This window comes from Alligator mississippiensis, chromosome 4 (assembly GCF_030867095.1).
Source record: "Alligator mississippiensis isolate rAllMis1 chromosome 4, rAllMis1, whole genome shotgun sequence".
Lineage (NCBI taxonomy): Eukaryota > Metazoa > Chordata > Crocodylia > Alligatoridae > Alligator > Alligator mississippiensis.
In genome coordinates this window covers 142,434,539-142,449,410 of record NC_081827.1, presented here as the reverse complement: position 1 = coordinate 142,449,410, position 14,872 = coordinate 142,434,539, and the positions used below count along the sequence as shown (strand labels likewise).

Sequence of the window (14,872 nt, the reverse complement as noted above, 5' to 3'; positions counted from 1 at the left end):
AACTGTAGGTGCTGCAGGAACCCTTAAACAGAGGGAGCTCATATATACTGGGACTTGAGCAGGCCGAGTAAAGGGTGAAATTCCAGACTTCACTCTGAATTTCCTTGCCTCATAGGGGTTTACGTCAGACCCTTCACGTTACTTGAATGCAGTTTCTTTCGTGGTTTATTTTATATCTACAAGTTATGTAGTCTCAGAAACTCTCCTCCTACAAAGCTGAATAAAGAGCCACAGTGCCCCTGCCAACTAGCACTGCTGTAGGTCTGCTTCCACGTGTGGTCACATGAGAACATTTCCATGCCCAATAACCTTGTTAGTTCCCTTAATGTCATTCATAATGCAAATGAGACAGCAAGCGAATGGCTGGAGGCCCGGATTGACTAAAGCTCAGCATCCAAAAAGTCTTACATTGCCTCTAGCTCTACACTAACTTCCCTCCATAACAAGCACCATAAACTTGGCTATCAAAGCTACACATGCCCAGTCTTTGTTGTACAACAGGCAGCGATTTGTATCACTGGCTTCTATTTTTAGCATATTAATTAACTACTGCAACTGGTGAGGCAAGTGTCTCCAACTGGAGAGTGTGGCGCCATTGTCTGAAGTCATCACCTCATCTCGCGCTATTGAAAATCATGGCAGTGACCTTCCTGCTGATATGAATTTAACCTGACATGGCCACAAAGGACCAGGGGGCGGTGCACCAATTTTGTGCACATGGTTCTCCACATCACCCTGGACCCTATTAGTGTGGAAAGAGCTCATTCAAAGAAAAGGAGCCACATTGTGCTGGGCCACCTAGAGGGTTGAATAGAAAAGGCTGAGGAAAAGAGCAGGCAGCAGAATAAAGGCTGTAAATTAACATATTTCCATATTCAAGCAAAGCAATAACGACGTGAAATGTTTGCCAAGGTGCAATGAAAGCATAAATATTAAGCGCCGTATCTGAGGGGGCGCAGGACCCCCCTTGGAGTCCCTCACATTCAAAACAAGCTTTTTGTACAATGCTATTTTCAAATACAACCCTCCTGCTTTGCTTACCCCTGCCCCCCCCAAAAAAATGACACTGAGCCAAATCTTGACATCTTTACTCAGATTCTATCCAGGCAAAAACTACTCCTGGAGTTGAGCCAATCATTTCCCTGACTTAAATATATAAAAAAAAAAAAAAAAAAAAAAAAGAAAGAGAAGGAAGGGCATCGGTATTCGGCCTTTAAAAGAGAGTTCTAATTTCTTGATGGAGGTGAGGAATACTGAGTTCCAGTGGGGATCCAGCATAAGCAGTTGGATATCCCTGTCAATGCCATGGGCCAAGTTCTCCTGTCAGATGTATGTGTGGCTTGCTTGCTAAAGTGCCTGAGAACCCATTGCATACATCTGAGGGAAGAATCTGACCCTCCATCGTCATCGTGATTTATGGGATTGTAAAGCAAAGTACAAAAGAGGCTGAATGAATGTGAGGGCAGCATTCTGAAGGGCTGCAATACAAACTGAGCAGCATGACAGTACTAAGAAAGAAGCAGATGAGAAACCGGGAATCGTTTAACTTTCTATTCCCACCCAGGCAATGTTCATGTGGAAGCTCACTGTCAACAACATATGTGCTGCCTGATTTCCAATGGACCCCAAACACTTTAAAAGCTATGGGCCAGATCCTGCAAAATACTGTCAAGTTCTGTAGGATTGTTGGTGCATGTCACCTTTCACAATCAAACAACTCCTGTGCAGCCAGCTCTAGGCTGGAAGGCAAGACCGAAGGTAGACAAACAGCAAACGGTTTGACAAAGCTAATATACAAGAGGATGGTTAGGAAAATCTGCACTCCTGCAGATCAGGCACGTTGTACCGATCTGGGGGTGATGGCAAGGGGTTTTGTGCACAGGTTTGTTCATTTGCTCTAAAGCAAACGTGTCTGTGACACTGTCAGGCTCTAGGACCCCGTAGACAGATACAGAACCATCCAATTGGCTTACCCATTTTGCCACACCAGGTGGGCCTCATCATGACCTCCAACCCAGGGCAATGCAAGGCTGAGAGCAGATCTGAAATAAGGGGAATTAAAGGCAGGGGCAGAGAGGTTCTGCAATGCAAAGTCAACAAAGGGAACCCCCAAAAAGGAAAAAAGTTTTAAAAGCATCCAGTGGGCACAAACACATTGTGTCAAATGTAAAGCAGAAACTCTACCTCAACAGTTACTTTTCATTACTGTTCCAGTTTTAACTTTTAAATGAGTAATTTAATTTATATGATTTGGTAAAAAAAAAAAAAATTCTCTCAGTGCTACAGTCTACACTTGTTGCTGGCTGATGTCCCTACCGAAGTCTCTAGAAATATTATCTTCATCAGGGCTGCAGTATTGTAAGTAGACTTAGACACAGAGGGTGTGTCCACATGAGCATGTAATGTGGTATGTGGCTCCACAGACCTGTCTGGGCTGCTACACACCACATGCGCCACACATGCAGGCATTCACTGTGCTGCTAATTTACAGCATGAGGGGTGGGGAGGGGTTTGGCACTGGGAGATCCCGATGTCAAAGAACCCGCACCTAAAAAAAGGACAGCATATGTGGTGGCAGCGTGCACGGCCCAAAATGGGAGCCTGGCTGGCTAGAGCCATGCCCCAGCTGCTGGCCAGGCTCCCTGCTGCTGGATTGCCACGGCTGCAGCCCCTGGAGGTCCCCAGGACCCCAAGTAAGGCTGCTGGGTCCAGGCTAGGTGCTGACCCCAGCTTCTCCTACCCCACCCAAGGCAATACTGTGCACCAGAGTGCACGTGCATGGGCATTCCTCAGAGACAAGCAGCAATGGCACATATTGTCCCCCCAGGGAAACGCACGATCCCGCTTGTGGGGATGCGCCCCTAAATGCTATTTGATTCCACCCTGCTTTAGACCCTGAAAAACTGTTAATATGAAAGATGGGTGTGTCCTTCTCCCTCCTTTTTGTAATCCTAGCTTAAAGGGTCAGCTGACAGTATGTTAGAGAAGTAAATGAATTAATAAATTTTCAGGGACTTGAACAGGGTTGAACAAAATCACACTTAAGTGTCCAAGTCCACCTAGAGACCTAACAGCTGGAACAGAATCTGGCCCTAAGTGCTCCGCTTTCTTTTTGAGCTTCAATACATTCAATTTTAATTACTTTTGTCATAATTTCCCTTGTTTTGTATTTTTTTAGGATCTACCTTTTTTTTTGCCCATGTTGACTATTTTTGAAAAAGGCAATGCCAGATTATTCTTTAGCTCTTAAAAAGGATACACCTGTGCCAAGTACAACCGAGCAAAAGACTACTGAACAAATATGATACAGATTTAAGCCTGTTAATATTCTAAAAAAATAGCATGGTCAGAGACCTAAGCTTGTTCTTACTGAGTAGTCCCACTGCTTTGAAAAAAGCTGACTTTACAAGTCAGGTCAATAAGATTTGGCCCCACATGAACTTTTGATCCTAACATCTTGATGGTGGACCCATAAAAAGCAGTCTGAACGCTAATGTTTGGAGTTTTAGGTGCAGCCTCTTATATGAAACAAAGGGAGAAAAGTATTTTTAATATGGCCTATTTTTACCATGACCCAAAGGTATACTTCATGGTCATTTGGCAGCTGCTCAGCTGATAAAAAGTTCTTTCTCGGCTCTGGAGCACCTGGTGCAAGGCTGGGTCCTCAAGTAGCATGTGTGTGTTGGGGGTACAGGACAGTCACCTCTTCAGTCTCTATGCTGGAAGTGCAGAAAGCAACTCCTGTGCATCACTGGGGGTACAGACTGGAGTTCCAGAAGACCCTGGAGCCATGGACCTTCCCTGAACACCCAGTGCCCAGGTGCATGAACTGTCTGCAGTGGTCCATGGTGCTTTGCAGCATGATAGAGAAGAACCCCTGCAGATACTTCAAATTAAAACAGAATTTAAAGGAATGTATGTGTGCACTTGGCCATACCCTTTGTGTTTTATGGAAGCTTTAGACAAGATACCAATTAGCAGTTCATAAGCTCTGCACTGTGGGTGGCTAATATACTGATGATTATTACCAGATCAGCAATAAGATACCTTCACCAAGGACCACCAGTCTCCCATTCCCTGTACTAATGGAATACCCAAAAGTCAACTCCACAGAAGTTTGTGAAATCATGCCTGTTTACACCAGCTGAGGACCTGGGGCTGAGGGTTTGTAACTGATGGATTCCTTCTGCTATTTTCCTTCCATGCATCTTCCCACTCACAAGTCCAGCAGAGGTGGGGATTTGCCTCTTTAGCCTTCTGTAAAATGCCACTCATTACCGCCATCTTAATCTCATTGACCAAAACTGTCAAACCTAAGGGCATATTCATCAACTGCTCCAATGTGCAACACTGTTAGTGCCAGGGGGACAGAGAGACTTTGTGTGGTGATACTTTACCTGACCTTATAATCTGACATTTCAGATGCAGTGATACTACATATGGAGCCTGATCCTGTTTTTTCTGAATCCAATGTCATAACATAACAGTAGCAGGAATCGGCTCTCATTCATTCTTCCATGAAGCCTAAAACATTGACAAAAACCACCTTTCCCTGTACGATCAAGCATACTTCTCTGCTCAGTAGTGTAAGTAATGGGTGGGAAACAGGGCACCAGCTCTGGGTGACAATGTGGGGAGAGATACAAAAATAGCAGCCACCGCTGGCCTGGCCACTGTCCTAAGTGCCACTGCTGCCCAGAACGCAAAACAGTCCAGCTATACCTCTGTCACTGTTACTCAGTAATTCTGGATAGCTTATTCCTCTTTCAGACTCACTTTGTACAAGAAATAACGATGCAGCCATTGCCACTTCACAACAGGTGCTTTTCTTTCCAGAAGATTAATACATACAGTAACGCACTCGCTGCCTTCATATTTTTCTACTGATGTTAGAAAATCCAGGCTGTTGATTAAATTTACAACATAGCAACACGTATTCTCTTTTACAAGGCTCGTGCTTCACAGAGCTGAACACAATGGCCCTCAGACATGCAGAAAAAGGATGGAAGGACGAATGGAGATTAAGCACCACAGTGGCGGCCCAGGTTGGGAACTGAGGGCCAAACACACCCCTAAGAGTTACAAGGTAATCTCTGTGGTCACCCAGTGCTGTCTATCCACTCTTGCAGCCTTTGCTCAGACAAAACTCCCTCTTCACATTTGCCTGGGTAAGGACTTCAGGATTCGGCTCAGAAGTTAAAAAAATAAAATCCCTCTCTCAGCTCTAGAATGTAGATGTTGAATGTTCCCAATGACAGTGGGTTGAGGTTTGGCAGTCAGTACAAAACTGCCTTCAAATGTACTTTTACTGTCTCTCTCTCAGGCTCTCAGTCATTCAGACTGAAGCGCCAAAGTGGTGTAATGCCACTTCATGCTCTTTGTTGATAACATCTCACTTAGCTTAGAACCCTGATAGAGGGCAGATGAGCAACTACTGAAAACAGCAAAGCTCAGTAAATGCTGTTTCTTAGCATAGCCAGTAAGTCTGAAAGGTTTTTAGCTTTCACAGTCTTTACCTCTCATTGTACAGAGAAAAATAACTGAAAACCCTGCAACGGAACAACCAGACCTGTGTTATGATCTGGGATTGGGGACTCAGAGCCCAGCCTGATCGAAGCCTGGTTTGGCTAACTCCCCTTCCATCCAAAACCCTACTCATCTGTAGGCTTTGGGGTAAAATAGAATTGCCCTATACTAAAATACTAAGAACTCCTTGCCTCCAATATAGGAAAATCACATAAGGTAAGAGCCAACATTCTGACTTTGAAGGACCTCGAAGAGGGGAAACAAATGGAGGTTTAAAGTCAATAAAATCATGAATGCTCCTCTTTCTACTTTCAGGCTGGGATGTCCAGCACATCATCTGTAATGGATGAATTCTCATACTCCTCAAGGAGTGATTCCGTGGCTTGGAGTGTGGGAACTCCAGGCAAACAGGGCAACTCAAGTGAAAGAACAGGTCCAAGTTGTGGAGGGCTGTGGGAAGGGACAGAAATGGGGCCAAGTATGCCAAAATGAAGGAGGTAAGGCAAAAAAAAGTAGATGGAGATAAGGTTAGGGAGGTAGCATGGAGCATGTCCACAAAGACTGAAAACAGGAGAGAAATCCTAAGTGAAACAGGGAGCTAGGAAAGGTGAAAGATAAGCAGTAGCCTAGTTCGATTCTGTAAAGGGAAAAGTCTGGTCACAAATGTTGGTGTCTTTGAAATTTCGAGGGCATAAACTCTAGTCAAGGCAGGGAATGAATAAGAAATGGCAAAAGATTTAGACAGAAGCAGGGTGTCCAGGAAAGGATGAATTCAGTGTTCAGGTGCTGGCGATAGGCAGATTTGCAGATGAGAGAGACTTGGAAGGTAAAAGAGGGGTCAAGGATGACCCTGAGGATTATGAACCTGAGACATTTTAAAGGCTGAGAGCTAGGTTTTGGAAAGCAGTATCAGAATGGGAGAGGAGGAACAAAGAAAACTTTTGTCTACAAGACACTCCAGTTCTTCCAAGCGTTCAGTAACAGAATGGTAAGGCGTCACCAGCAATGAACAAGAAGAATGGGTTACACTTATTCTTATCAGGAACGGCTTTGTAGACCTCGTGATAGGTTGGATTTCATAAAATATCCCTGGAGACAAGAAAGATGAAGATGTAGGAAAACAAAAAGGTAACAGAATAAGTGAGAGAGAGGTGTAGAACAAGGTACATCCATATCAATGTGACATTCTAGGTAGATGAGGGTACTGGGGAGTTCCAGCAGAGCCAAGTCAGGTAACAAGGAAGGGAGAGATCCTTTCCCTTTCTAAGCTGTTCTCTTGTGAAGGCAAACCTGACAAAATCCAGCACCCATCCTTCACCTTGAATTCCCATCCAAAACAAGCAATGTTGGCACAACCTCATTGCCTCTGCTGACAAAAAAAAAAAAGGGATCATGGGATTGTGGTCATGACTGGGGAGTATGACTGGTTAGGCATTGTAGGGGCAAATGTTTGGCAACTTTGATGAGAAGCTTCCACCAGAAATGAAAATGGATCCATTGGAGAGCTAGGACTCCAACTTGAGGCAGAAAGTGGAGGCGTCACTAACTTCTAAGCTGAGACGCTAATGAGGAAAAAGTGACTGATAGTAAAGAAACCTTCATTGAGCTTAAACAGGAAATGAAGAGATGGACAGAGATCTACAATCAATGATCCACAATCAATGGTAAAGTCATTAGCCACCCAGAAAGGGTCAGTCTTGGTAGTGGGAAAAGGTCAAAAGCCAGGCTAGAAGAAGTTAAGGGAGTTGGACTAAGAGAGATGGCTAAAGGTTGAAGGAGGCCACCCTGCTGAAAAAGGTCAAATGTGGGTATAAAACAGTAGGTTTTACCCAAATTGAGAGACAGCATTAGTCCTGAGTGAGAGAGGGAAAAGAAATCAAGTGAAGATGCAGTGACGAATGATGGTGATGAGGCAAGGGACAAGAAAAAAGAGAACAGCTGAGGGGGAAAGAAGGCTAGTGAAGAAGCACCTTTCTCTCCATAAGTGAGGACAGTAATGACTCTGCAGATGGACGTGGTGCAAAGAGCATATAATGGAAATAATGTGGCATTTACTGTAATGCAAGAAACAGTGTGCAAAGTGATAGCAGGTTGTTAGTGAATAAAGGGGAATGAGGCCTCTGGCCTTAAAGCTGCAGAGACATTATGTGTTTTGATGATGCTGAAAAAGAAAAATGTATTAACCTCCTCACACAAACTGGCAAAAGCCTAGAATTGGAAAGGACCTGAAGAGTCATCCAGTCCAACCCCTTGGACAGCTGCAGGAACAAACTGTTCCTAAACCAATCCATTTGGGATAATGGGACTGGTAGAAAAACAACCTCCACAACCAGCCTCATGAACCTAGTGCCAATCCATGGACACTTAGATGCTAGGACCACTGAGCTTCGAACCCAGAGCAGCCAAGCCAGCTGGTAGAGTCAAAGTCTGTGGCACCGCTGGGCAGATGGTTAGACACCAGCCTTGTTCCTCTTGGTTACTTGACTCCTCATCAATGTCCTCATTGGAGGGACCTATGGAAACCGCAAGCCCCTAATAGGGGAAGCATAAAACACCTCCTACTTCCTGTAGGACTTGTCCCAGCAATAAAACTCCTGTATGTGCTTCGGGACATCTGCCTGGCTCCTGCCTGATCCCTGCCTTGCTGCAGTCTCTGCCCCTGCCATGTTTGGACCTCCTGGCTCTGATCTTCCATCTGCCCTGACCACGACACTACCTCAAATCCTCAGTCTAATGATTCAGACTGCAATGGATACCTGGTGTGACCCCTAGCTTGCCTATGGTAACACATTAAGTGACCAGTCGATCCTGAAAGAGACAGCTTTTCTATATGATGAACTGGGCTTTCTGTATGTTCTGATGAACAAGGCATTCTGATATGCTCTCTTTTCAGGAACAAGAAAAGGAACTTAAGCTTCTGAATATGATCCATGTACTGAGAAGCACAGAAGGAAATGCATGACAGGAAGGTACAAACTGGTCAAGGGCTGAGCAAAAGGTGGAGTTGTGGATAAGGATGACTCCATGTTCCCCAACAGAGAATTAACTGAGAGAGACTGCAGACAGTTCAGTGACTCAGGACTGTTTCACAAACTATAGTCCGTGGCACTCCAATGGTTCCACATTAAGAATGCAAATAGGGAACTGAGTATTAAAGTCTAGCAAGAGAGATGGGCTCAAGACAGAATGTCTTTAACTCTCAGAAACTGGCTCACTGGCTTAAAAGCTGAAGAACCACCACATAAGATAGCAGCAACACAGAAAAGGTAGGAATGGATCAGTTTGGGAAGCTCGACATCCAGGGGCAACACGTTGGGGTGCACGTGCACCCCCTGAGAGTGCCGGTCCGCCCCTGTCAGGCCACACTCCCTGTTTAGCTGGCGGGAGCCCCAGTGACTCCCTGCAGCGTGGGCTGGGGAGCAGGACCGCTAGCAAAAGTGGTCATGGGAGTTCCAGAAGTGGGGTGGCCGCTTTTTGGTGAATAAGATTGGCTGCAGGGGACCCCTCCCCACACTGGCCAGCAGGATTGGCTGCCAGGGGACATGCCCCCCTGACTCAAGAGGCACCAGACACCCATGTCAACATCAAATAGGTTTAAAGACAGACTATGAATGGCAAAGTTTAGTCAAGGATATAGTAATTCTTGGTTGAAAGAGGTGGAAGAACTGCCTGCAAAAAGTCAAGTTTCCACTAGAGAGTGGAAGTCCTGAGCAAATCCCTAGTGATGAGACTAGATGCAGTTAAACCAGTATATAGCTGACAACAACTGATAAATCTGGAAGGAAAGAGATGCTGGTAAATGCTAATACTAGCTGGTAAAATACCAAGTGATCTTATTGTCTTCAAGCAATATGTGCACTAAATTCAGTAAAGTCTTGCTTGAATGTGGACTGAAAGCAGCAGGAGAAGGAAAGGAACGACTATTTAAAAGAGACAAGTAATTTTGCACTACAACTAAGAAAAGGTAAATGTAAATTTGATGGTCAGCTATGAGTCTGTCACACCTCAATCAACAGTATATGAAAATATCTATATATATTCATCTTTCAATGGTCAGAACAGTAGTTCTATTAAGAGGATATCAATTTACATAGTCCATAAAATGATTCCTTAAATATAAAAATCTGAACAATTAGTAAAATTAGTCCACTTTGAAAAGTTGTAAATTCTCAATGTTTATATCAGGGCAGTACCCAAAATTCTAAATCAAGAGTAGCACCACACTGTGTCATGTCCTATGACACCTGTAGCTGGAAGCAATCCCTGTTCTATAAAGCCAAATACACATTCTGAACAGTAACATGACCTCTAATTCTACCTCATTGAAAGGTCAAATGATTAGACCATCTGTAAGTAACGTACCTGAATTAACAAGAGCATTATGTACAATTTCAATGTGATGCTCAAGAAGCTTAAGGCTGAATGTCTAAGCTTTAATTTAAAAGAAAGATATTTAAATAAGTTAATATAATTAAAATATTTTGAATAGTTGTAAAAAAACTAAAAAAGACTAAATTAAACCTAATATAGAAAAACTGGAAGGTTACCTGACCTTAGAAAGAAAGTGAAACAGTTTTCACCTTTTACTTGGAATTAAGTGGTATTTTAAGTGTCAAAAGTACAAATTAAATTTGATTTGATGTTCATTTCTTGTGCTTCAGTAACTTAGTACTATCACAGGTTATATAAGTTTATTATTTTACCTTAACACTGTCCTGTTATGTGACCATTAAAATAACTGCTTCTCGTTCATAACACTAAAGTTGTACTGGATCTGATAATGTATGCAATCTTCAGAGACCACATCTGACTTCCTAAGAAATTTCTTAACAGGCAACAGCAACTCCTATTTTTTTTGCAGTGCTACGCCTGTCCTCATAAACAATTCTTAGAAAGAGACTAGATAAGCAGAAAACCATAAGGTCTGCCTACAGAAGTCCTTGGATACGGTTCCATTAACTTCAATGAGATCAAGATGGGATCACTCCATTGTTGTTCTCAAATGCAAGAATTCTTCATGAACACACACACAAGCCCAGGCCTGAATAAGCAGCCATTAGGCAAGTATTCCCATTGGCTTCACTGGGATTTAGGGATATGGGGACTGGGCCCTTTCCATTACTTTTTTAAGACTAATCTTTCTTTCTATGCGCACCAAAAGCAGCAGTCAGTGACCCGAAACCGCTTGACATACCTGTAGCACAAAGGGCAATAAATGTTTGTGCATGTTTCCGGATCAAAAGCAACTTGTCTTTAGGTAGAGGCAGCTTCCTTAGAATATGTTCAATGAAATCATGTGGAGTCACTGCTGCAATGTTCCACTTCAACTTGCCCAACACCACCAGCTCCCATTCCTGAAGGAGGCAAAAAAGGGAAAATGATAGGCAAACAGGGGGGAGGGAAGGAGAAGAAAAGAACTCACTCATTTTACTGATTGCAATTATATCACTACTAAATTGGTTCTGCCTGGACATTTTTTTCAATATGCCCTGAAAGCTTTGAAGTTGTTGACTTTATTCTTATTCCCCTTTTTTTTCCAAATACTGAAAATGTCAAGCTCCACTGAAAGTAATGAGGCCTGGCAGCTCCTGCCAACACTTTTCCTTTTTTTGTATCCAGTGTTGAATGCCCACCCAGAAAGTTTAGCCTGAAATCAGATATTGCCAAGGTCACTGTGGTCCTTTCCTAGTAACTTATTTTAAATGGCTATAGCCCTTAATTTATAGCCATGTACAGCCTTATGGAGTGCTGTGCCCACAAATAACCAAAAACATACATTTTTTTAAACTGCAAAAGTTAGCACCACCATGTTTTCTCTACAAGTGCATCTGGTATGTCATAAACTTCCTTAGATAAATCAGACGATTTCTGCTCTAAAAGTAAGTTTTGCAGAAGGGAAATGCACATCACATCTAAGAAGAAGCCTTACTTATAACCTGGCAATTAACTACAGAGGGTTCAATCCCAAACTTCTTCACTCCCAAGGCTCCCAATGAAGCCAATGGAAGCTTTGGGTGGGCAAAAACTGTTTATATCCATAAGCTGCTCATGCCCTGACAAGTGACTGTACATGAAAATGGCATCTTCTCAATCAACAGATCAGCTCCTTGCTTGCACTTTGAACTATATTTGCTGATTTCAAAGTCTAAAGAGAGTTTTCACTGCATTTTACTCCTATTTACCCAGCAGAGTCAACACAGCTCAGAGTGAGGGCGCTGGATTCTGCTCTGCCTCACGCATCTTCAAAGTTATTAACAAAGTGCCATTTACAGACTCTTTTTGCTTGATGATGTTGGTGCTTAAAGGGACCCAGCATGAGTCCTGGAGCCCGGGTTCAGTTGGCAGGGTTGGCAAGTTGAAAATAACTTCTTTTTACTTCTGGACTGAGCAGACCTGCACCCGCATTCCTGGAAGGTAACACACATGGAAGCCCACAAGGCCATTCTTACAGTGGCTTTTCAGAACAGAGCCCTGCTTTACTAAACAGCAGTTTAGCCACAAATATTCCTATTAGGATAATACATAAGCCTTGAAACCTTCTTCCCCCAGATCTCATTATTATTAAAATGGGTCGAGACCTGTTACCTGAAACCAGTCCCGAGTAATTTGTCAAGGAAAAAAAAGTAATCATAAACTATTTTAATAAAATGTCAAATAAAATGTCAATGAATGATTAATGACAATCAGTTGTGGACTGATCTTCCAAACACTTTCTACCATAGCCCCAGATGTAGGAAAACATCCTAACTCAGAACAACAGTTTAAGCACATGCTGAACTCCCAATGAAGTATAAATGATTAAGTATGTCCTAAGTGTTTTTTTTCAAGTGCAGCCATGGTATTTACTGTCTTGATTAATACCATCCATGAGACAACTAAATGGTGTAAGCAATGTGGAGCTGTGGTTGTTGAGCAAGATCCTTGCTATGTACCAACTAGATCTTAAAACCTCCTTATGTCAACTCCCAGTGCCTTCAATGGGTGTTTCATACAAGAAGTACTTGTCAGCTCTGTCCCTTTACACATATAAATTAGGAACTGTGAAAACAGAACTCTCTGATTGAAACATGCACCCTCATAAAATAACACTGACCACCAGTCTAGTGCAATCTGCCTTGGAAGTGCTTTGCAAATGCTAATTATGTAATCAAATTGCTGTTGGATGACAGAAACTTTTTTTTTCTGTTTTTATTCCATAAGAGCTGGTTGATAATCCTACTCAAAAGCAGTGGGTATTGGTAAAGTCACCATTATGACTGAATACCAAAGAACTACAGTTACAAAAGCTATAAGAAGCAGAAGGCAGAGCAGGGTAGCATCTGAAGATACTAAATGGTTCAGAGAGGCATGAACTTTCATAGGCAACAACCTATTCCCTTAGCATCTGTTAACATCTAGTAATTTGTTAAATTCAGAGCATAAAGGACCTGGACCCACTGGAATCTATGGGAAAGCCTCCACTGGCTTCAAGAGGAACAAGATCCAACCCGAAATGAAAGTTAAGATATGGCATCAATGCTCATTAAAGTTGTTTGAATGTGAATTTTCCAAGGGGTGATGAAAGCCACCATGTATTTTATTTTGTACCTAACCAAGGAAAAAAGTCCCTCATAGTGCAGACAGTGCCTTTGAAACTGAAAGCAGAAAGGAAACTGCAAAGAGAAAAGATGCTGGCAGTGGTTCAAAGGTGAAGTCATTTCTACTTGTGCATGTTTGACACTGGATGGCAGTGCAGCACCAGAAAGTAAGCACCTTTAAAAAGAACTCTGCTCAGAAAGTTTCATTCCCATTTAAACACATGTACATATATGTATGTGCATGCCGGCAAAGAAGAGCTCTTCTATTAAAAAGATGGATACAGCTGTAAAAAGTATGCAACCATCCCTCCAAATGCCCCAGAAGGACATTTGCTGGTCCTGGGATCCATGAAATAAATGGAAAAGGGCTAGGAGTCTCCACAACCTGACAATGTAAAAAATGCAATGCTTTAAAAGTGGGGGGTGCCTTCCACTCCAGGAATCGCCTTAATGGTCATAAAGGGGGCAGAAAGGTCTTGAACTGTTGGAATAGTGTGTGGCACAAATGAAGGCTGTGGTTTAAGTTTGGTGGAGAGAGTGAGTGGGGGGAGGAGGCTGTAACCGTGGGGCGCACTGAAGGTAGAGGTCGGGGGGGCTGCTTACCAGCAGCTCCTGGGGCTTGATGGAATTGTCCGTGTATATGCAAAGCTTCTCCGCAGTGAGGGGGATGGTTTCTTTTAGCTTGGAGGCCAGGAACATGCAGACGGCCCCCAGCAGCTGAAGATGGCACTTTCTGGTGGGCACCACAGCTAAAAATCGGTCCAAGTAATTCATGGCCAGGGGGAAAACCTCTTCTTCACACTTCTGCTCTTCACAGACCTGCAAGCAAGGAGGAGGGGGAACGGGAGAAGAGTAGTGCAGGGTGGAGAGGGAAGAAGAACAACAAAAAATGAATGCTCACATGGAGGGGAGCAGGGAGAGGGGCTGCGGAGGGGCGCTGGGGCAGGGCTGCCCGGGCGGGGAGACTGGCCTCTTGCATTCCTGCAGTTCATTCACTAAGAAATGAATTCAAGGCACTGTGTGGGAGCCCAAAGACTGAGCTTGGGCAACCCCATGATGCTCATGTACCTATATATTTTCTTTCAACCTTCCTCCACTTTTCTTTCAGCCTTTTCGGATTTCGTCACATTTTCCAAAAATCCCTAAAAATCCCCCCGTGGGCCAGAGCCCCCCAGTTCCTGCGGGGCTGGCGCCCCCGGCCGCCCTCCCACCCCGCACCCCTCCTGAAAAAATTCCCCGCGCGGGGGCTGCGCCCCTGCCCCGCGCCCACCACGCGCCCGGGGGCGGTACGGGCTCCGCAGCGGCGGGTGGGGGAACGACTTCAAAAATTCACCAAAAATCCAAGCAAGGGGCAAAAGGGGCAGAAGTGGCACGAAAACCAAGCGGGGGGGCTGCCCTTCCCTGCCCGCTAGGGGGGCACCCTGTAGCTCCCCCCCCGGAGCAGATGGGCTGGGGGGAAAGAGAGGGGCCGGGGCAAAGGAAAGCAGGGCCCAGCGCGGGGCTTGCAGGGCTGCGGCTGGGGGGCGCGGGCAGCGCTGCCCGGGGTGGGGGATGGAGGGAGGGAGCGCCCCGGGGCGCCTCCTGATGCCCCCCCCCCCCCAGCACACGCAGCCCCCGGCCCCTGAGCAAGGTGGGGGACGGCTGGCCTGGGAGCAGGGCTGCATGCAAAGCAACATGGCGCAAGCAGGGCACGTCCTGAGCGCTGCATACGTGGGCACAGAGGCGCCCCTGGGGCAGCTCTGCTCGGGCGGGCACCCCCTGGCCCTCCG

General features: G+C 44.7%; 1 protein-coding gene across 2 annotated transcripts in view; it reads right to left on the bottom strand.

The window, feature by feature from the left end:
* Positions 1-14,872, bottom strand: part of CCND2 (cyclin D2) — a 51,453-nt gene that overhangs the window by 34,961 nt on the left and 1,620 nt on the right. For both annotated transcript variants that reach the window (XM_019482194.2, XM_006261541.4), the window contains exons 2-3: positions 13,707-13,922; positions 10,721-10,880 (exon numbers count right to left, since the gene is read on the bottom strand). In XM_019482194.2, the coding sequence (XP_019337739.1) occupies positions 10,721-10,880; positions 13,707-13,922 (376 nt within the window). The remainder of the gene's footprint in view (positions 1-10,720; positions 10,881-13,706; positions 13,923-14,872) is intronic.